General features: G+C 41.7%; 1 protein-coding gene across 7 annotated transcripts in view; it reads left to right on the top strand.

The window, feature by feature from the left end:
• HIVEP1 (HIVEP zinc finger 1) overlaps window positions 1-21,596 on the top strand; it is a 122,038-nt gene that overhangs the window by 79,751 nt on the left and 20,691 nt on the right. For all 7 annotated transcript variants that reach the window (XM_071553252.1, XM_071553254.1, XM_071553255.1 and 4 more), the window contains one exon: window positions 11,361-17,317. In XM_071553252.1, coding sequence (XP_071409353.1) covers window positions 11,361-17,317 — 5,957 coding nt within the window. The remainder of the gene's footprint in view (window positions 1-11,360; window positions 17,318-21,596) is intronic.

The raw sequence follows: 21,596 nt of genomic DNA, 5'->3' as shown, positions 1-21,596 counted from the left end.
CATTTTCCCGATATCTGATTTCATCAAGTGTTCATATCTGCATTCAAATATGTCAATACATCTGTCTAAAAGGTAGTTTATTTAAATTGTTCCATGTGCATGAAACTATAAGGCTTTAATTCAAGACTGAACTGTCTTCCTCAAATATTACATCAGCTTAGATAGCAATGAGTGGCTTAATGCAGGAACTCTTTGTGATGTACAAGATCTCACATTTTCATAAAGTCACATCTCTTCTTAAAATCTCTGGTGTTTCCTCATCGAAGGAACATTGCATGCTGCTAATAACAACAGTGACAACTTGAAAGGTCCTTTCTGTCTTCAGGCACATTCAATGCAGGGGGTTTTGCCCATGAAGGACAGTGAGAAATCTCTCCTGACTTCCGTGGGAGCAGGAATAGTCCCTGATACCATTTAACCTCATTTTTCACTGCTGCTGTCTTCAACATTTTAATGTCCTCACTTTACCAGTGGCAGCAAACTGATAAAAATGAGGATGTTTACATGTTCTTTGCTCTGAGAGACAACGTTAGAATAAGGGCTTAACCCTGGGAAGTTTTCTGGCTCCTGTAAACCTCCTGGGTTGTGAGTCAATGTCTGTATTTGTTCTTTTTTTTTTTTTTTAATTGTTGTTGGTGGTACATTTAGTTTAGACTACTAGCAGCTGAAACCTGCTCAGTAAATCCACTGCTGGTGCTAGACATAGCAAGAGCTGGTGGTGTTTTGACAGGCAGACAAACAGATTTACAGCTTTAAATTGAACATTTCATCCTTTGGAGCTATTATGAGAACTTGGTTAAAACATTAATGGGATGTTAAAGTAATAGTATTTTGACTTCTCCTGACAAGTACAGGAAATTTTCTGAGTGACAGTTCAGCAAAAGAGATTCCAACCTGAAAGTGTAATTTTCCAAGGGACATTTTGCAAATTAACATTATAAAACCATTGTTGGAAAAGCATCTTCCTGATAGTAAATGGAAAGTGTCAATTCCAAATCCACAGTACAGTATGTTGTTAAATCCATGGCTGTGTTTTCAGACACGGTGACATTTTGAGCTTGGTCCTGCTTTAATGAATAGGAGCCTTTCTTGCAACTGTATAAAATCTGAGGCCAGAACAAGCTCATTTTTGTGGTGGGAGGATGCTGAGCTAACAAACTGGCTAATTTGAGAGACGTACCTACGCATGTGTAGTAGATGCAACAGGGTGCTAATTTTAGCTGATGTGAGCTGGGAGGAAGCCAGTTGTGGAAATGCAAGACTTTTTACTTGTTAGCTTCCTTGTAGTCTGCCTTGCATGTGAGTAATGAGTGCTTTTTTTGTACTTTCCTGATACTCCTTTAGCTTGGGGAGTTGCTGGTCTGCTTTGGTCTCCTTCTGAAGGGAGAATATATAAATGGGTGGTGAGTTGGATTATGGTGTACAGCTCTCTGGTAGCTATACACTTCTAGGCTGGCCTGGGTGGAGTCTTCCCTAGGGATTTCCTAAAATGCTGCATGTGTGAATGTGTAAGAGGGTGAAAAGAGTGTCTGCACACGTGTGGAAAAGGGCAGGCAAGGCTGGGGGAAAGAGCAGCTCAGAGGTCTCAGTAGACTGAAGGTCTCTGCACTGGGAACCTCCCATTGATGCTGAAGCAAACCTACCCTGGGGGAGATCATCCTTCCCTCTTCTGCCATGGCCAGACCCAGCTTTCAGGGTCAGGATATTCTTTGTATCTCGATTTCCATCAAATCAACTTCTGCTTTTGTCATGTTCATAGCACTGTTTAGTCCCAAAAGAAAGACCTGCTGTGAAGACTTTTCCTACTCTCTTTGCCAAACCTCCTGTTCCCTTCTCTATTTTTAAATAGTATGGTTGTTAGGTGTGAGCTCTTTCCTGCTCTTCTTTCCTCCTCAGTTGCTACAGGCAGTATGGAAATTGCTCCATTTGATCCCTGCTTTTCAAATGGAAGATTATGTTGAAGAAATGCAGAGAATATGACTAAGGAGCTTATTCTGTTTGAACATCATTATGTGCAAGGATGTTTTGGTTAACATCTTGTTCCTTTTGTTTCTGTTTTTTCCCCTCAGACTTATGTTTGGGTATTTTATATTCAGTATCTCATCTGACCATGTAGCAGTTGCTCTGTGCTGATAACCCTTAAACTGGCTGCTGTTTCATGAGTCTGTCTGTCATTCTCTTGTCATGGCCTTTCTTCTTCAATGTTTTAGAGTTCTAATTATTTGCTAGCCAAGTCCTAACTTTTCAGTAACAACTGGAATTCCAAACTGGTACTTTAGTCATGACAGTGTTGACAGCATTGCCTGACATTCGGAGAGAATTTCCAGATGTCCCTGAGATATTTTAGTTAATTTTTGGCAATGTTACTTTCTCTAACTAATTATATTTAAACAACTTTATTCTTACATGGATAAGTAGGTTGAACTGGTTTCAGCTTAGGCTTTGACTGGGAGCTCATCCTGTCTTTTTGCTTGTCTTTGGAGTGCCCAGCAAGGAAGAAGGTCTCAGGCTGGGATTGCTGCTGATATTAACTATCATAGCACCATTTCTCCACCTGCCCATAGTCAATGTGCTTTATCTTAACAGCACTTAAACTGTGATTACTTTTCTTAGATTAGTATGAAGGGCTCTGTGTAGATTAGGAATATAGAGCTGTTAAAGAGCTGTAATGCACAGCTAGTCCATAAATGCCATAGGGCTACTTAATATGGTAAATATTTTTAAATTTTTTTTCAGCATTTTTTAAATACTCTGGTGTATGTCCTTGCTGAATGTTCCTGTATTGCCATTTTGTGTGCATAGTCAGGCTGTGTGAACAGTGTCTGCTGTTCTTCAATTGCCTTTCCTCTTTCTTTCAATGACAAGTCCTGTGAAAATTCCCAGTGGTTCAGCCTCTGCTGGTTTCTTTACACTCACGATGGTGGGAAATCTTGATCAGTATCAAATCCCATGTTTCATTTAATGTGTTTCATGCTGGGCAGGAAATTAATTCTTTTGGGGTTTTGAAAAAAGTAATCCTGTTTCACTTTGGTCAGAGATTTTCAGATGTGCTGAAATGCTGCATTTGATTCCTGCTCACATGTGGATGTTGGCATTTCTCAGCTGAGGCTCTCACGTTACCTCAGTCATCAGATGTTTGTTGCTGCTTGTTCCTCATGGTCTTCCTCATCAGGCACACTGATTTTGTGGGTGAAAATCTGCTGGCTGTTACTTTCATCTCTCAAGTCAAGATGCTAAATGCACAAAATGAGCCCAAACTCTTCTAAAGAAGGTATTTCTTGGTCTTGTTAGCAAAGGGCAGTTATGTCCTTACACCCCATCAGAAGTCAAGGTTGTCTTGATGTGAGTAGCCCGTGATTTGAAAAGATGCCTCCAGGAAGACAGCCCAGGACTGCAGCTTATCATTTCCTCTTTACCTGTCCCAAGGCCAAAAAAGAGTTGGCAGGCTCTCCCACCTGGAATGAAACTGTATCACAGGGAGCTTCCTGATAAACCCAAGCCTTGTGCCTCTGGGCAAAGGTGTCTCCTTTTCCTTATGCTGAAATGTTGTTGCACAAATTTATAGAGCTGCTCTGCCCTGCCCTCGCTGTGGTGCCAGAGTATTTCACCTGGTGTGTGGGGATAGCCCAGAGGACACCTTTGTGGCTGCACCTTTAAACCTGTCATTTGCTGTGTTTCACTTACAAGGGTCTGTGTGTTCTGGTTTCTTGGGGAGGAACCTTTTATGTCTTGAATTAATGACTGGGGAGGAACCTTTTATGTCTTGAATTAATCGTGTCTGCATCTTTTCACCCTCCCTTTTGTACTGAACACTGCTAAATAATATTTCCCAGTTCTCAGCTATTGCTTACTTTTGATAGCCAGCAATATGTGTTTTTTCTTCGAATGTATTTAATTGAAAACCCCCAAATTGCATATGAACAGAAGGTTTTTACATGACTTTGGTTTTGTTGGGATGCCTGTTAGTTTTGCCATTGGCAAGATGAAACGTGAGCAGATTGTAGTGATGTGATTTGTGTTTGAAGGTGGAAGTTGCAAATGGGAAAAGGAATTAAGCAACAAGGAAAGTAGAAAAGCAGGATTCTTGGGGCTGCTTTTCCAGGTGCATGTATCATTGGTGTGTACTCTGATCCTGATGAATTAATAAGGTGAAGAACTGTGGAAGCTTGCCAGCTGTGTGTGGGGTAAAAACATGAGCAAAAGTACTTTGCAGACATTCAGCTTCATATATTCCAGTCTTATAACAGTGGAAATCAATGAAAGCTGTGATGACTATCACAGAATAGTCAATAGGCTGCTATGATAAAGTTACAAGTTTTGGAGGGGGCACTGGTTGTCATTTTTTACCTTGACTTCAGGAATGCTTTTGACACTGATTCCCACAATATTATTGTATCCAGGTTAGAGTGGTAAGGTCTGGAGAGGAGGGACCACAACCACCAGGGCCTGGACTGCTTGTCCTTTGAGGAGAAGCTGAGGGACCAGGGCTCAGTCAGGCTTGAGAAGAGGTGGGTTTGGAGGGGATTGTCATGAAATAATGGGAGAAGAGGAGGCTCAGAGGTGACCTCAGCACTGTCTGGAACTGCCTGAAGGGAAGTTCTGGCCAGGTGGGGGTTGGTCTCTTCTCCCAGGCACTCAGCAATAGGACAAGGGGGCACGATGGGCTCAAGCTCTGCCAGGGGAAATTTAACTTGGAGATCAGAAAGAAATTCTTTGCAGAGAGAGTGCTCAGGCATTGGAATGGGCTGCCCAGAGAGGGGGTGGATTCCCCATCCCTGGAGGTTTTTCAGCTGAGCTTGGCCGTGGCACTGAGTGCCATGATCTGGTAAAGGGACTGGAGTTGGCCCAAGGGTTGGACTTGATGATCTCGGAGGTCTTTTCCAACCCAGTCCATTCTATGATTCTGTGATTCTATGAAATCATATTCTTCTCAGTGGAGCTTGCTGGGAGGAAAAAAGGCAATAGGAAGAAGTTGGAACAAGAGTGGGACAGACTGGCTTGTTCCCCACAAGGACAGTCAAGCAGTGGAAGATGCTGCTCACAGAAGCTGTGTAGTCTCTCTCTTTGGAAGTTTCCAAATCCTTACAGGATAAAGCCCTAAGGACCCTGGTCTAGCCCCGTAACTGGCCCTGATTTGAGCAGGATGAGATTTGCTGAGGTCTCTTCCCACCTGAATTGGCTTGTGATGGTATGAAATACTGATTTTTAAGTTTGGAAAATTTACATATCGGTGGAGGTACTGGTGCGATTTCTTGGTGTTTATATCAATTTACGTTTTCTCTGCAATTGTTTTTGATTTATGAATTTGAGATGCACTGCTTTTATGGGCTGGCTATTATGTGATAGTAGGGAGCATTAAAATTTAATTAGACTTTACAAAAATGTGTGCTGTTACTGAGGTTAATGGCACTACTCAAGTGGGTGCTGGCACCAGGCAGTAACACAGGTACACCTTTCCTGGAGCTTGTGTTAGTTGGACTTTTGCTAGTTTGGTTAATAATGAGAAATTATGCTAATAAAACAGTCATTCCAGTACAAAAATCTGGTGTGAAATGACCTTTAAAAGAGTATTGGGGAACCTCTCTCTGCCTGACAGCAAATACAATACCTTTGATGGGTCATGTATCAACCCAGAGCTTAGTGCTGTCTGTTAAAAACACCAAGAAAAATAATTATATATTTACAGGCAGTGGGAAATAATGAAGCTACACTCACCTTATCCAACCCTCATGGAATTGTCCACTATTTGCTGATATGAACAAAAGGACAAATTTTGGCACAGATGAACACTTGATGCAATCCTTGTCAAAGGCTTTAGTCTTTGAATGTCCAAATTCCTCCCTGTTCTGTTTTGGTTTTTTTTTTTCAATTAATTCATGTCAAAATGTGCTTTACACACAGATCAATTTTCTTTAAGGGTCTGCTCTATCTATGTTTGGACACTGTTCTCAGTAATAAAAGTACTTAAGCCTACATTAACCCTGCTGACATAGGTTACCACTGCTAACTTTGAGTGCCTCAGGTTCTTTGACTGGCCTCCTGCCCTATGAAACAGGCCATGACCACCCTCTGGCTGTCTCAAGAAATCTGAAATTATGTTCCTGAGATAACACTTTTAAAATTGCTGGTGATTGGCTTTAAAATCCTATTTTATTTCTACTTAAAACTGACCACTGTGCTTGTGTTCATTTTGTTCAAATCTTTCTGTTGACTTGGTGTCTGTGAACATTTTCACAGTTATATGTGTGAGTTATGGAATTAAGATTTTGTCATTTGGGATTTGTTTTACACGTCAGAAAAACTATAGTTTCAGAAAAAAAGTGGCTGTACTTAACATATAGGAGGCAGCCTGAAGCTACAAAGGTCATTGAATAAAAAAATGAAAGTTTGGTTATTCCTTGTTGCCTTTGATGTAAGTTCTGGTGGACTTATATTTGCCAGCAAGACTTATTTCTTTATCTCATAATGATGTTCTTTATTTACTTATGGAAACAGACCCAGTGGGGGGATTCAGAAGTGCTTTGGATAGTTTGAGTGAAATCAGAATTAACTAAGTATAAGATGTCAAGAATATTTGGGGTATCTAAAGAACTGAGATGCTTAGCTTTAATCAGAATAAGATCCTTATTAATGGTCTCTCTTTTGGAAACCTTTCCATCTTTGGATTGCTGGCATTGTCAGGTGTCAGAGTAACCTCTTAGCTGTACATTTATGGCATCATTTAGTAACTAAACACTTTCAGAAGAGACTTGATTTTACTTACAGTGCCCTGGGAAAGAAAGTACAGGTTACAAGCTAAAGATCAGGCACTTTGGGAGCCTACAGTGACTTCTTAAATTCTGCAACATAAGTGAGCACATGAGATGAAAGTTCTGCTGTTCATTGAACTGTGGGGTCAGACTGTCATTGCCAACTCCCTGCTCACAGGGTGGCACTGGGGGAGAAGGGAGCTGGGTGCCCTCATTCAGTTCCCTCTTGCCCTCTTCCCTCCTTTTCAGTGCAGGCAGGTAGTTCTGTAAGAAGGGAGAGAAAGAGAGTGGGTGTTATAATAACATGTAGGCTTTGAGACAGGCAGTTCTGGAAGTTACTTACACAAAACCATTGAGATCATTTTGTCAAGACACTGTCTAGTTCACTAGTAAATGCTTTGGAAGGAAAAATCAGATCACTTTTAACTTCTTTTTGCTTGCTGCCTGAGTTACTCTGCCAAATTGCTATCTACACCATCACACCTGTGTTCCTTTGCTTTACCTCCTGTGCATAGAGAAATTATAGGTGAACAAAGTCATGTTTAGAAATACCAGTTTTTTCTTGTCATGTTTTGAGTGCAGACTTCATACCAAAGCAAAAGAATTAAATGGAGAATCTTGAGAGGAAGCAGAACAAAGCCAAGCAGTCAAAGCACAAAAGAGATGCTCTGGTGTCCCTGGGATGTGAAAAGCGAGGTGCTGAGAACAGTGGCATTGTCCCCTCTTCTCCTGGGCTGGGAAACATAATCCTATTTGATGGAATACAGCTTATGAGAAAGATGCTTTTTGGACATCTGATTGAGGTGGCAGCGCATCCCAGCAGCACCACTTCCCCACCAGGGAACAGGGGAATTGCCACTGAACGATGAGAAGGGCTTGGTGGTTGCAGAGGGAGGTGAACAGAGCACACAGAGTGACAGGGAGAGAAAGAAAAGCAGATCAGCTTCTTTTTTTTTCTTTTCTTTTCCTCACATGGGGATGTTTTTACATTCTCTTTGTTCAGTGTCAGTTTGCTGATGTGGGTACACTGCCCTGGCAAGTCATCAGGCTCCTGAAAGTTGGTAGCTCTGAAAGGCAGAGGAGTGTGTAGCATTTGGGGACTGACACTTTCTGCCAGTTTGTGTTGATGCCTCTGGAAATATTGATTCAGTTGACCTTTGGGCGAGCATGTAGCTGTAGATTAAGAAGCATGTGGTGGAATGTCGTCAACATAAACTGGGAATACAAAGCAAAGACATACAGGAAGAATGACAAGCTCAAAATAAGTGAAATAAAGTTGTCAGGAGTTCCTCTTTTCCCCAGAATATGCTAGAAATTTGGTTGTTAGCAAACATGAGGTGGATATTTCCATTAATAATAATAATACGGATTTCTAAATAATTCAGAAGTAAAGTAGAGCACAGGACCTAAACTATTGCTAAAGCTTCTTAAGCCATCATCAAGAAAGTACAAGATTTTATAGACATGTAAACTGTAGCAGATCAGTGATTCCACCTCTGGGATCACAAAAGATGTAGAGTCAGAAATACAAACAGGATAGTAGTTCTCATGATTTCTGTAGACTGAATTTTATTGATATAGAAGCAGTACAATTAGTGGTTATGAAGACTGAAAGGAATTACTATTTCTGTATGTAATGCAGTGCATAACTTGCCTTTGTTGATTCTTTTTTCTTTCCTTTTCAATTTCCCAAACAATTTTTATGCTTTGGCATGTGTTGAACATCATCTTTAAAAAGTAAAGCAGTAAAGAGATTATGGAAAATTCTGATCTTGTATCATAATGAATTAACCTTTTTGATTGCTCGATTGGCAGATTAGAGATACATTTTTACTTCCTTTGAGGCTTTTGTAAGCCACATTACATCTTTCATCTCTGTTGGTTTCCAGTTCACCAGTGCAGGTTGAATATGCTCGTTCTTTTGCACTGCATGGTTGAAACCCAGAAACAACAGTTGCTGAATATTCTGAGGCGTCAGGAAGCAGCACATCATTTGATTGCTGGCTTGCTGCAGTGTGAAACACCTTGTTGTGTACATTTGCTTGGATGTTTGCAGTTCCTGGCGCTCTTACCTTCCTCTCCATGTGTGATCTGCCCAGCTCTTCCCGTAGTGCTCCGCTCAAACCCCCGCAGTGTGATGGCTGTGGGGGCGTGATTGTGACAGCATAAAAGCTACAGCGTGTGCATAAAAGGAACCAAATTACTTAACGCTCAATTAACATGGCCATGTTTCAGAGAGATCACCAAACCATGGCTAAAAGCAGCCTTTTATATAATTACCTTGTTATTTTCTCTTTGGTTCACGTAAAATTGGTTTTTATTGTTACTGAAGAAAAAGCAATTGCAGTTGACTATGAATTTTAAGGAATTCGCCATTAATGATATCAGTGATCACTTATTAGTGTAAGAAACTGTTTATTTGTGAAGTACAAAACATTGTGATGGAAGACTGCTTGGCTTTGAATATGTTAAATCCAGTCTAACAGGAATGGGTTTTGGTGATAAAGCAATAAATCCAAAGTTTGTTTAAAGGTTAAGTGAACAATTACTGCAGAAATTTCTGTTCCACATTGACAAGAGGAGCACACAGTTCCCATAACTAGGATTTCAAGCCAGTGATCCAAGCATCTCTTTCACAGGACTGCTGAATATGACAAAACAGGCTCTTGCTCTTCATAGTTATGCTTCTGGGAGAGGAGTTGGGTTCTGCAGAGCTTCCACATTGCAGTAAATCGTGTGTGTCACAGTTTCACCCCATCTGGCAACCAAACACCACCCAGCCAAGACTCCGTAATTCCCACACCAGCCACTGTGCAGAAAGTTCACTCTGCCTCAGCCAAAACCAGCACATTGTGCGATGTGTAGTCTTGAATCCTTGAGTTTGCAAAGTAATCTCCTGAATATCCATGCACCCCAAGTGAATATATGTGTGTGATTAAGTTAGCATTGAGTTGGAAATTGGATTTTGAATTTCCAAGTGTCTGGCATTAGCACACATCCCAGTTGGGTTGTGCTCTGGCACGGAGAAAACATAACATCTTTTTTGGTTTTTTTTCCTTTCCTACTGGTTACTTTGCATTCTCCTCTGCTAGACAAGCTGTAGGCATTGCCTGGATTTTCTCTACATGGAGCAGGAATTTCACCCAAGTTTCATCACCTTGCTGGGTGCACATGATGCACTGGCTTTCCTCCCACCACAGTACAGAATCCAGCTGGTGTTTCTGCACGAGGGCAGTCGTTGTGCTGTTCCAAGGGCACCGTGGGGCTGGGGGGTACTGGGATGTCTGAGCTTTCTCCAATTCCCTCCTTGCGAAGGTCACTGTGAGGATTTTGTCCCTTTGGAAGTTGTCTTAAGGCTGTTCTTTACCTACAAGTGCACATAAACCTTTGTTCCTGAGTGTGCATGGGATTACTCAGTGCTCTTCTCCAAATATGTATTCAGCTGAACCTTCTCAGAGCCATCAGCCCTCTGGTCACACCGGATTCTTTTCTTGCTTTTAATATTGGCAATCAGACAAACAGGGTTTTGGCTAACAGCTTAATGAGGGAGTTGTTCAGGCTTAAGAAAATGAATTTACATCCATTTATTATTCCTTTAAGCTACCACTGGTGCTGGTGGCACTGACTATGACTGCATGTATTTTAGGAAAGAAATAAAAAAAAAATTAAAAATTAGCTGATAGGTTAAATATCATTCTTTTGAAGTAGGCAAAGGTGTGTAACTTGGATATCTATAAGAAAGAAAAGCTTCTAAGTATCATCGCTGAAATTCAGTCTACGTGTATTTTTATTACAGAGGAAATTGAACTATCTACAAATATAAGTACTTGCTGCAAAATTATTCTGCTGAATAATACTCCAGTTCATTTAGTTTTCACTATCCCCCTGAAACTCCACATGCATATCTGCTTAGAATCAGCAACAAGTGGAGCTAGTAATGAAATAATTTAAATTTAGTTTATTTTGTTTCATGATGCACAAATAGAAAGTCATTTAAGTGTGACTGATTTTATTCATCCACAGTCATTGCTCATCTGAAATGCTATTGAAATTCAGTAATTGGAGCTCTGAAATACAGTATTTGACAGATGGTGTGGGTGGTTGTGCCATTTCTATGATAAATCTACTTACAAATATAACCATGAGGAAGTTGTGTTCATTCCTTGACTACGGGAACATATAGATGGAAAAAGTGACAAAACATGACATATGTGTCTTGGTTCTTCATTCCCTCCTGTAACGATTTGGATTTTTAAACTAGTGCAAGAGAGAGACTTCTCTTACTTATCTGAAAAGGAGTTGCTAAAATATTCCTTCAGTAGCCTTTCTTTTCTTATATTTTCTTTGAAGCTTTTCCTAAAGTGAATTACTTTTGTAATGTCTTTGAGCATCAGATAGAAAGCATTGCTCATCTTAGATGAGAACAAAATAGATCTTCACTAAGATACATTTACTATTAAAAGAAAGTATTGGAGGCTGGAGAGACGGACGTCAGTCCTGTTGCCCCAGGGCTTCCTGATGAAACTTGGAGATGATAAAGTGGTATAAACAAAGAAAATACTGCATTATCCAGTTTGAATATTCTTTTTTATTCTCTTTGTGTTTTCACAGAAATCACTGATGCTGGTACCAGAGGAACCCAAGATACAATTAAGGGTGTGAAAAGGAAAAAGATTGTGTCTGAAAACCATCTTAAGAAAATACCAAAATCGCCTTTGAGAAGCCCTGCTGAAGCCAAGGTTAAGCAAAATGTAGAGCCTTCACCTCTTAAAGCTCTTCCAGATGCCTCTGAACAAGCCACAGCACAGGATCACCTGCCTGTGCAAAATGGAAATCAATGTACCAAACAAAATGGGGGAGCACTTAGTAGTGAGATAAGTGTTGAAACAACTAAATCTGAGGCATCATTGCAGACAAAGCGTTCACTGACTCATCGGTCCTTAGATTTGTGTAAACAGGCAGCGGGGGATACTGATGCAAACCAACTGAACTCAGCAGAGAGGAAGCCTCCCTCAAACTCCTCATCAAGTAAAACAAAGACTGACAGTAATGAATGTACTAATTTTGTTGATTGCAGTACATCTTCCCCCTGCACACGTACTGCGTTCGATGTCTTATTAAAAGCTATGGAGCCTGAACTGAACACCTTAGCACAAGAGTGCCCCCCTTATGGGATGCAAGTAGAGAAACTGAGACCAAATAAAACTGTAAGCACCTCTTCTAGTCTCACGTCCAACACAATAAGCGTCCAAAATCCATCTGCTTTGTCACAGCGTGAGTTTGCAGCTGGACCTCACTATTACCCTTGTACCTTGAACAATGTGCATGTAGCAGCAACAGCCAAGACTGGACAAGCACAAGGCCAATCAGTTTCTCATTCACAAGACCTTATTACTAAAACCAGTCAACAAAATCACCAGGTTGTTATGTGTCCAAGTTTAACTAGGTCGCTGGTGCAACAGCAGAGTCAAGAGAGCCCCAAGCTCCAGCAGATATACAGCATAGCAGTAACTTCGTCCGTCGTTCACACCTCATCTTCCACTGTAACTCAGGTTTTTTCTCAAAACCAGTTAGTAGCTAGTTCATCCTCACCTCTGGCAATCAGCACATCGAGTTCAACACACTTGCCCATAGGTCCTGTGTATAATTCAGCCCAGATAGCCTCAGTTGTAAACCACGGTGTAGAACAAATATGTAACCTCTTGAAAGACCAGAAGCCTAAAAAGCTAGGGAAGTACGTCTGTGAGTATTGCAATCGGGCCTGTGCCAAGCCCAGTGTTCTCCAAAAGCACATCCGATCCCATACTGGGGAGCGCCCGTACCCTTGTGTGACCTGTGGGTTTTCATTTAAAACCAAAAGCAATCTGTACAAGCACAAAAAGTCTCATGCACACGCTATCAAACTTGGACTTGTCCTACAGCCGGATTCAGGTGGCCTCTTCTTATCTCATGACTCGGACAAAGCACTTAGCATTCATTCAGATGTGGAAGAAAGTGGTGAAAGTGAAGATGAAGGCACTGCCGATGAAAGGCAAGATGATCAAGAACTGGAACCTGCACAGTTAGTGAAAGTCATTTCGAGTACGGAAACGCTGCAGAAAGGAAGTCCTGTTCCAGTAAGCAACCCAGACTGTATACCCGGTGACTCTTCATTACATGATGCAGAACCTCAAGTAAGGGCAGCTTTACCAAAAGTAGTAGTTCATCCTGTAAATGGTTCTCCATTAAGGGCTGATAGCCCAAAAGTAACAGAACCAGCACCTGAACTTGCTGCAGCACAGAGAAAAGGAGACTCTAAAATGACAACTCTTCCATCAAATGTAACACATGCAGCCTCATTCAAGGAGAATGACTTAAAGCAGCATCAGAAAGGAGAAGTTGGCCTGTTAGAGGAACAGCTGGGATCTGCTGTAGGATCAGCGCATGCCCAACTCCAGAGACAACAGGCAACTGATGGTTCTCAAGATCAGCAGGGAAAATGTCTTTTGAGTCCTAGAAGTTTAGGCAGTACTGATTCTGGTTATTTCTCTCGTTCTGAAAGTGCCGATCAAACAATGAGCCCTCCAGCTCCTTTTGTAAGGGGATTGTTGACCTCTGAGAAGGATCCAAATAAAACCCTGCCCTGTGTGCCACGAACGAGTGGTGTGGTAGCATCAGTGGTACAGACTGTTTGTGCCGAAAAAAATCTGATTCTGTCTGGCCAAATGCGACCTCCCTTGGCAACAAAGACTCTTGAGGAGCGTATCTCAAAGTTAATTTCTGATAATGAGGCTGTTGTGGATGACAAACAGTTAGACAGTGTGAAACCAAGAAGAACATCTCTTTCAAGAAGAGGAAGCATAGACTCACCCAAATCCTACATATTTAAGGATTCTTTCCAGTTTGATTTAAAGCCCATGGGAAGAAGAACTAGTTCCAGCTCTGATATACCAAAGTCTCCTTTCACGCCCACTGAGAAATCAAAGCAAGTTTTTCTTCTTTCCGTACCATCCCTTGACTGTTTACCTATAACACGAAGTAATTCCATGCCTACCACCAGTTACTCAGCAGTACCTCCAAATGTGATACCTCCCTCTCATCCCCTTCGAGGAAGCCAGTCCTTTGATGATAAGATTGGCTCTTTATACGATGATGTTTTTGTATCAGGACCTGCTGCTCCACTGAACCAAGGTGGGCATCCTCGGCCCCTTGTTAGACAGGCAGCAATAGAAGATTCTTCTACTGGTGAAAGCCAAGGTCTTGCTCCAGTGCGATCTGTAGAAGATAATTATCTGGGGTGTAATTTATCAAATGAGTCCTTATTGCAAAGGGGCAAATCCTTGGCACAGGGATCAAATTTAGAAAAAACAAAGAAGTCCCCTCAGGTGCGAGGAACAATGTTTGAATGTGAAACCTGTAGGAACAGATACAGAAAACTGGAAAATTTTGAAAACCACAAGAAATTTTATTGTTCAGAGTTGCACGGACCTAAAACTAAAGCAGCAATCCGAGAGCCTGAGCATAAAACTGTTGCAAACAGTACACAGCCTCAAATTCTACACTACAGAGTCACTACTTCAACTGGTGTCTGGGAACAGACCCCCCAGATAAGGAAAAGAAGGAAAATGAAAAGTGTTGGTGATGATGATGACCCACAGCAAAATGATACGAGTGTACCATCGAAGAACACAGAAAGCCAAAGCAAGCCAGCGAATTCTTCCAGTCTGTCAAAACACAATGCGACGACAGTGGTAGGATCACAACAGCCAAGCAAACTTCTGCTTCAGAGTTCCCAAATTCAGCTTGTGGCTCGCGGCGCAGATCAGACTGTTGAGCCAAAGATGGCTCCGCTTATTGAAAAGCAGGCAAGTTCAGGTGTGCAAGAAAAGGTGGAGTTGAAAAGACAAGGGACTGGCATTTCAGTAATACAGCACACCAATTCACTGAGCAGAAACAGCTCATTTGAGAAATCAGACTCGTTTGAAAGAGTATCACCGGTTTCTTCTCAAGAGCCCAACAAAGTTGCAAAGCACCGCTCTTTGAATACAGTTGTAATCCAGGAAGAGAGACACTCTCATCTGAACACTCCCCAGCGTCATCATCAACCCTTGTCGTCAGAGTCACCGAGAGGGGAAATTCAGGGAAGCCAATTAGTTCCTAATGAGAGAAGTGCACCACTTCAGCCGTCAAGACTTGTTCGACAGCATAACATCCAGGTTCCTGAAATACTGGTCACAGAAGAACCAGACAGAGACCAGGAAAGCCAATGCAGTGACCAGGAAAAAACAGAAAGGTTTAACTGGCCACAGCGCAGTGAAACGCTGTCAAAACTACCAACAGAAAAGCTTCCACCAAAGAAGAAAAGAATTCGCTTGGCTGAAATGGAACATTCATCCGCTGAATCAAGCATTGACTCCACACTTTCTAGAAGCCTAAGTCGGGAGAGTAGCTTGTCTCACGCCTCCAGTTTCTCAACTTCACTTGATAAAGATGAAAGTTTGAAGGCTGAGGGCACTTCCAAAGCAGAGGCTGCTAGTAAGTCGTCAGAATTCCTCATGATTCCCGCTGGCTCACACGCGCTGGCTGTGCCTGGACCTCAGTACCGGGAAATGAGACGTGCTGCCTCAGAGCAAATCAGCTGCACGCAGCCCTCTATGGAGGTTGTGGACTATAGAAGTAAATCTTTTGACTGTGGGAGCATGTCTCCATCAAAGCCTGCCCCGCTCGTAGAGGCAGCCACCCCGAAGGTGTCGTCTGCAAATGGAGCTGCTGGGCACGTGCCTCTGCTAGAAAGGAGGAGGGGGCCGTTTGTAAGACAAATATCTTTAAATATTGCTCCAGAAAATCAACAGCCTCAAGTGAAATCAACTTCTTCCCTGCAGACAGCTCATGCTGCAGATGTGCCCACAGTGCCATTACACAGGCTGCAGACCTCTGGCAAATCCTCAGCAGACTTTCCTTCAAGTACTCAGCATTCACAGACTAACTCCAGGCCTCACCCAACCATTCAAAGCTGTAATCCTGTTAGCTTGTCTTCAGTTCAGCAGCCTCTAGATCATGTGTTGAATAATCAAGGACAGCCATCCTTGACTCATCAGCCTTCCCAGCCATCCACTAAAACATCAGCCCAAGGGGAGCAAGCAACTGCAAACTCACTTTCTTGTCAACCTGATGAAAAAAAGGACTGTTTTGCTCCAAAGTATCAACTTCAAGTTAAAACATTACATATAGGTCAGCCATACTCTTCTAAATTGCTAAAAAATACTTTATCAGCTCAGACTGGTCCAAGTCAAGTTGGGGTGGACCAGAATGCATCCTCCTTTGAAATGCAGACTAAACTGTCTGACATGTCTAATCCATACTCTGTGCCTCCCCTAAAGCAAATTGTCCCTAATAACTGCAGCAGTCAGATACATCAGATTCCTCCTTTCGTGGTTCCTGTCCGTATTCACAGCAGTATGCCATCCTATGGCTTTGCAACTGTGACACCCCTCCCTCACATTTTAGTGACCCAGGATCAGGTAAATCAGTCCATCTGCAAAACAAACGTTGTGACGGTGCCAATGCTTGAAGGCAAAACTCAGCTGCCAAAGCCTCACAAAGATCATCAGAGGACTTTGCCAAATTCGTTCGAATTTGAAAATTCACAACCAGAAAGTGGAACTAGAAACTCTCCTTTGTCAAGCTCTTCAAATATCATTCAGAAAGTGCCAGTTAGTGGACTCTTCCCTCAACCAGAAGCTACGGCTTCAAGTAAACGAATGCTTTCCCCAGCCAACAGTTTAGATATTGCCATGGAAAAACAGCAAAAACGTGTGAAAGATGAGAGTGGAGCTGCTTGTATGACAGATGCTAGACCATTGCATTCAGTGAATGTTAGATCTACTGACCCTACTAGTAAGCAAAAGAAACCAGTTTTGGTAAGACAAGTCTGCACCACAGAGCCTCTTGAAAATCACCTCTTGGATCCTGATAGTGTTACACAGCAGGAAAAAAGCAGCAAGGCCAGTACTTCAGACCTGCCATTGCCAGACCACCATTCATCTGACACTGGAGCTTCAGAAACCCTAAAGGCATCACCAGAACCTGAAGACCTTAAGTCTTCAACATCGCCAGTGTTTGTAGTTAGAAAACCATCTGAATTGTCTCCAGTGAATAACCAGAGTTCTCTTCTCAAGGCTGTAAGCAGCAGCCAAGAAAGAAGGTCCCCAAGTAACAGTAATGAGAGCAAGCACATCAACAGCCCGGGCCAAGCCAAGCCTGTAACAACACTGGCTGTGATGAATGCAGGAGAAATGCAGAGGTTGTCATTCCCAAGCCTCAAGACCACAACAAACTTTACCTGGTGTTACCTCATGAAGAGAAAACCATTGCATCTCCTGCAAAATGATCAGAAAATCTCTGCTTATTCTACATGGACCATTAGTCCCAACAATCCCAATCCACTTGGGTTGTCGACAAAGGTAGCTCTGTCCCTCCTCAATTCCAAACAAAAAGCTGAAAAACCTCTGTACACTCTAGCAAGAACTACTCATCCCAGGTCTGATGTATTGGTCTATTCAAGCAAGTGGAAGAACAGCTTAACCAAGGTACTTAAGCTATGTCTGATGTATACTGATCATTTACAGACCATTTGCTTTGGAAATTGTGCTGCTTCATGTTTTAGGGGATGTAATATGCCTGACACATACCGTATATGTGCTTATTTATTTTAGTTATGCTGGATCAAACTGCTAAAAAGATCTTCAGTAATTCGATTAAGAAACCTGTTCATAAGGATTTATTGCTTTTCATGGAAATTAGTTCCTGGGTTTAAATCTGCATGTGGAATGTTTATTGTGGCAGGGATGTGTTTGGCTATTTTTTTGTCATGCAGAGGGTGGAGGAAAAATAACTGATAGAAATATTTTTAACAATTTTAACTTAGTTAACTTAAGATCATAATTGCATATTTTACCTTAAAAGTTAGCTGCTATTTTCTGTTACAGAAAAGTGCTCAGCTTGTACAGGTGTCTGTGGATACACCACAAAAGCAATTTTCACCATCACTGATCATCTAACTGTGAGAGGAGCAGTACACCATTTCCCTTGCTTCCCACCTAGGTTAATCAGTGGTGTGAAATAGTGGCAGAAATAGCAAAGTTTAAAACAAAATTTCCACTGCCATAAAACCACTGACAACTTCTTGTTTCCATATGGCTCCAAAGATGACGTTATATCTTACACCAAGGAATATAATCCACATAAAACACTGCATCATTCCAGAGTCCAAAACGACAGAGCAAAGTAGTCACTTTTTATTTCCTTTGCTGTCTTGGGGCTGCACAAGTGTGATCAGGATTTTGCTTGCTGGATAATTTTGTTCTGGACAGGACCAAAGCTGTGCTGGTTTGGACTGGATTTGGTGTTCCTTAGTGATTGAATGGCTTCTGTGAATGAGTAAAGGTGGCTCTTTGCCCTGTAGTGTGGCAGCAGATGTCTGTGTCTCTTTAATGGACCCAGTACTAGATTTTATTGTCTCATTTAGTGAAGTCATAAAGCTGTCTGAAGTGTGCAGCATGACTTCACACCCTTCTTTCCTCCTTGCTCTGTGTGCCGTGTCTTTGGTGCCAAACTCTCCTTTGGAACTGGAAAAATGCAGCATTAGCCACAAACCTCCCTTTCTCCATGATCCTTTGGGCCATGGAAATGTTTTGATGGGGAGGTAAAAGCAATTAGGATTTGTCCTGCTCCTGCAGGCTGCCAGCAGCAAAATTCCCAGACACTGGGCTGGGACTCGGGGTCTGTACAGCCAACAGTCACTCTGGAGGGACATGCCACAGCCTTGGGAAAGACCTGCCTCTGTGGGTGTTGAGTGACAGGGACTCCTGTTGTCAGAGGTCACCCTGGAATGTTTCTGTGTTTTCCAAACGTTTTTCTAAGGTACAAAATTGTCAGTGGGGAGAAAAGCAATAGGATGAGAAACTGTGAGAGGAAGAAATGGTTTGAGAATTACAGGGCGAGTTGAGAAGTTATGGTGAAACCCTTAAGGCCAAAAGAGCAGTAGAGTTAAACCTGGTGCTCCTGAAACCAGTGGGAGACTTTGCTAACATTAAATTGGAGTTCAAAACTTTATCTATCATGTTTCATGCAGAAAATACATACTGGCAGCTGGCTTTGGTTTAGTGCTGTAATTGAATTGCTGGTTCCATGTTAGTGTGCTGCCTTGGTTAAACTCTTACTACCTTGTTTTTCAGTCTACTTCCTCATACATTTTATGAGATGTTGTACTTAATATGCTAAATTAAAAAAGAAAAGGGAAAGAAAAGTGAAATCAAACTTGTAGCCTTTTTCATTGTATGTAGTTGAGCAAATCTAAGGCAAGTCTCACATCAGTCATGCCATTGACTCATGTTTATTTTATTTTCAAAGTACAATCTATCAGAAGAAACTCCCTGATAGCAAAGCTACTGCAATGCCTCTCGAAGAACAGATTTTGTATACAAACAAATTCTGTTTAGATTACAGATAATGGATAATAATATTATTAAAAAAATATTTTGACAGCACTCTTTTAAACACTTCAGGAGTGCTTAAATGCTGTAATAGGCAGCTGTCAGGTACATTTGCAGTGCTTCTGCCACAAAAGAACCACAGTTAATAAACTTTCTTCAGTCTTGCTTGCTGAGGTTTTGAATGAGCATGAGGATGGTGAAAATGAAGAGTTCTTAAGCTCTGCTTGCAGCTGATTTACAGGCTTTGCTCAGAGCCTTTGTGAAGGAAGAAAGTGCAGCGAGAAAACACTAATTAAAGTTTAATTGGCACTTGAGATGGTATGAGCAAGGTATAGGATGGCAGAAATGAAAAATTCCAAAGACCCAATAGGTACTTTGACCTAACACCTCCAGTTTGTCTGTTTTCCCTTCTAATGATTCAGGCATCAGGATTTCAGGTACTTTCAAGGATGCTGCTGTTACAATATATACATATACAATATATACATCTGTGTTTCCAGTCTCCAGTCAGACCTGGTAATGCAATAGGTCATGCCAACTTGGAAACTTCCTCACAGAAGCCATGTTTAAAAAAAGCAAAAGCTGAAATTCCTCATTCAGTTCAGACCCAGTAACCCTACTGTTTCCTTCTGTTTTGTTTGAGACTGAAGATGGAAAATGGTGGAGGTCCTCTTGGAAATTAACATTCTATTAAAAAAAAAAAAGGCACAAAGCCAGCAAACAAATTATCAAATAATTCTAAGAAAAATCTGACTGATTTCCTGCTTAAAAGCTTGGTGGGGTCCTGAGTTCCTTTGGGAACCACAGTTTAGTTTGCAGGTCTCCGGGGGTTGTGTTTGCTCAAGTGGTTTGCACATTTTAACCCTGACCTGATGGAGAGCTTTAAGTGCTGCTATAATCCAATTTATAAATAATAAAAATGCAGCACCTCCTCTCCCACAGACTGATTTGGCATATTCTGCTCATGGGGCTTTAACTGCTGATCTTCTCATCGAGATAAAGTGACTTGCTGAACTGTTCCTGGGTTTGCCCCCAGAACGAAGTCATGTTTCCAGAGATTTCCTGCTACTGCCTAACCACTGGTAATCACTATCACACAAAAAGGCAGTTCTTTCAACAATAGGTGCCATGGGAAATGAAGATCCACGTGAACAAAATGCAAACAATAAGGACCCCTGAGACTTTGTTTGCTCTTCACAATTCACTGCTCAGAGGCAATAGGTGAAGTTGCCACGTTCCGGTGATTCCGAAAACAAACCACGAAATGGTATTGTGAGAGAAGGTCCTGGAATGAGTGCAGCACGTTAAAATGTAACAGGAGGTTTCACCTGCATGGAAAAGGCTTGTTTTATCTCCCTGCTCTTTTTATTTTATTCTTCCATTTATTATTTTTAACCAGTTTTCCTCACCTGAAGCGTCTGGTGTTGTAGCAGGACTTCTTAAGGCCCCGTATTGATCTTGGCTCTGCTTCCCAAAATGAAACAGTGATATGTGTAATATTCCAGGGTGATGATTTTTGAGCAAGAAAAAGCTGAAGAATGGAAAGTTTCTCCTAACTGTGGAAAGCTTTCTTTTCTTGGATGATGTGCCACAACAGTCCAGCTCCCCACTGGAAAGCAGTTAAATGCAGGAGATTTTTATGTGTATACTAGTAAAAGTTTAAAGACATTAAAACCAATTTCCCCAAGTGGCTCTGTGCCAATGGGAAAAATATTTAATGAATATTCTAATCTGAAATTTATAACTTTGATGATTCAGTCTGCAAGCATTTTTTTACCCAAAGGTTGTTGTAACATACCAAAAGTATCTATTGAACTCTGGTCTCTGGGCAGCCCTAAAAGCAAATTTTTTTTCAGTTTTATACCTGTAATTGAAGACAATGGAGTTAAATCGGAGCAATATGAGTAAAGTAGAAATGAATCATGGTCCTTTTCTGTGTGGGAGAAGAGAGACAAGACTGTGTTAGAAACAGAAGGCATGAGCAGACATTTTACAGCACTGCTCTTTGTTTCCCTGCCCTTTCCACCAGGAGGTGTGGGGTTTTGGAGGATTTTAGGTGAGGTGCAATAAAGGGTTTCCACACAAGAAACCCCCTCTGCTCCTTAAGGACTGGCTGCTCTTTAAAATACACAGAGGGCCCAAGTCATCCTCATCATCAAGTGGGAATTTTTCATGGAGAGGTAAACAGGCTGCTTTTTGCATTGTCAGCGAGCATTTCTGTCCATGTCTGTGACAGAAACTCGGTGTTCCTGTTAAGGCATCTCTGATGGCAGCATTTGGCATGTTTAAGACACTGAAGCAATTTCTAAAATAGCAGATAACCAGTAAACTAAAACTACATCAAGGGAGGGGAATAGTAATTTGAATACCTGTG

Source organism: Pithys albifrons, chromosome 4, assembly GCF_047495875.1.
Source record: "Pithys albifrons albifrons isolate INPA30051 chromosome 4, PitAlb_v1, whole genome shotgun sequence".
Lineage (NCBI taxonomy): Eukaryota > Metazoa > Chordata > Aves > Passeriformes > Thamnophilidae > Pithys > Pithys albifrons.
The sequence above is the reverse complement of the archived record's forward strand: the minus strand, read 5'-3'. Positions and strand labels throughout refer to the sequence as shown.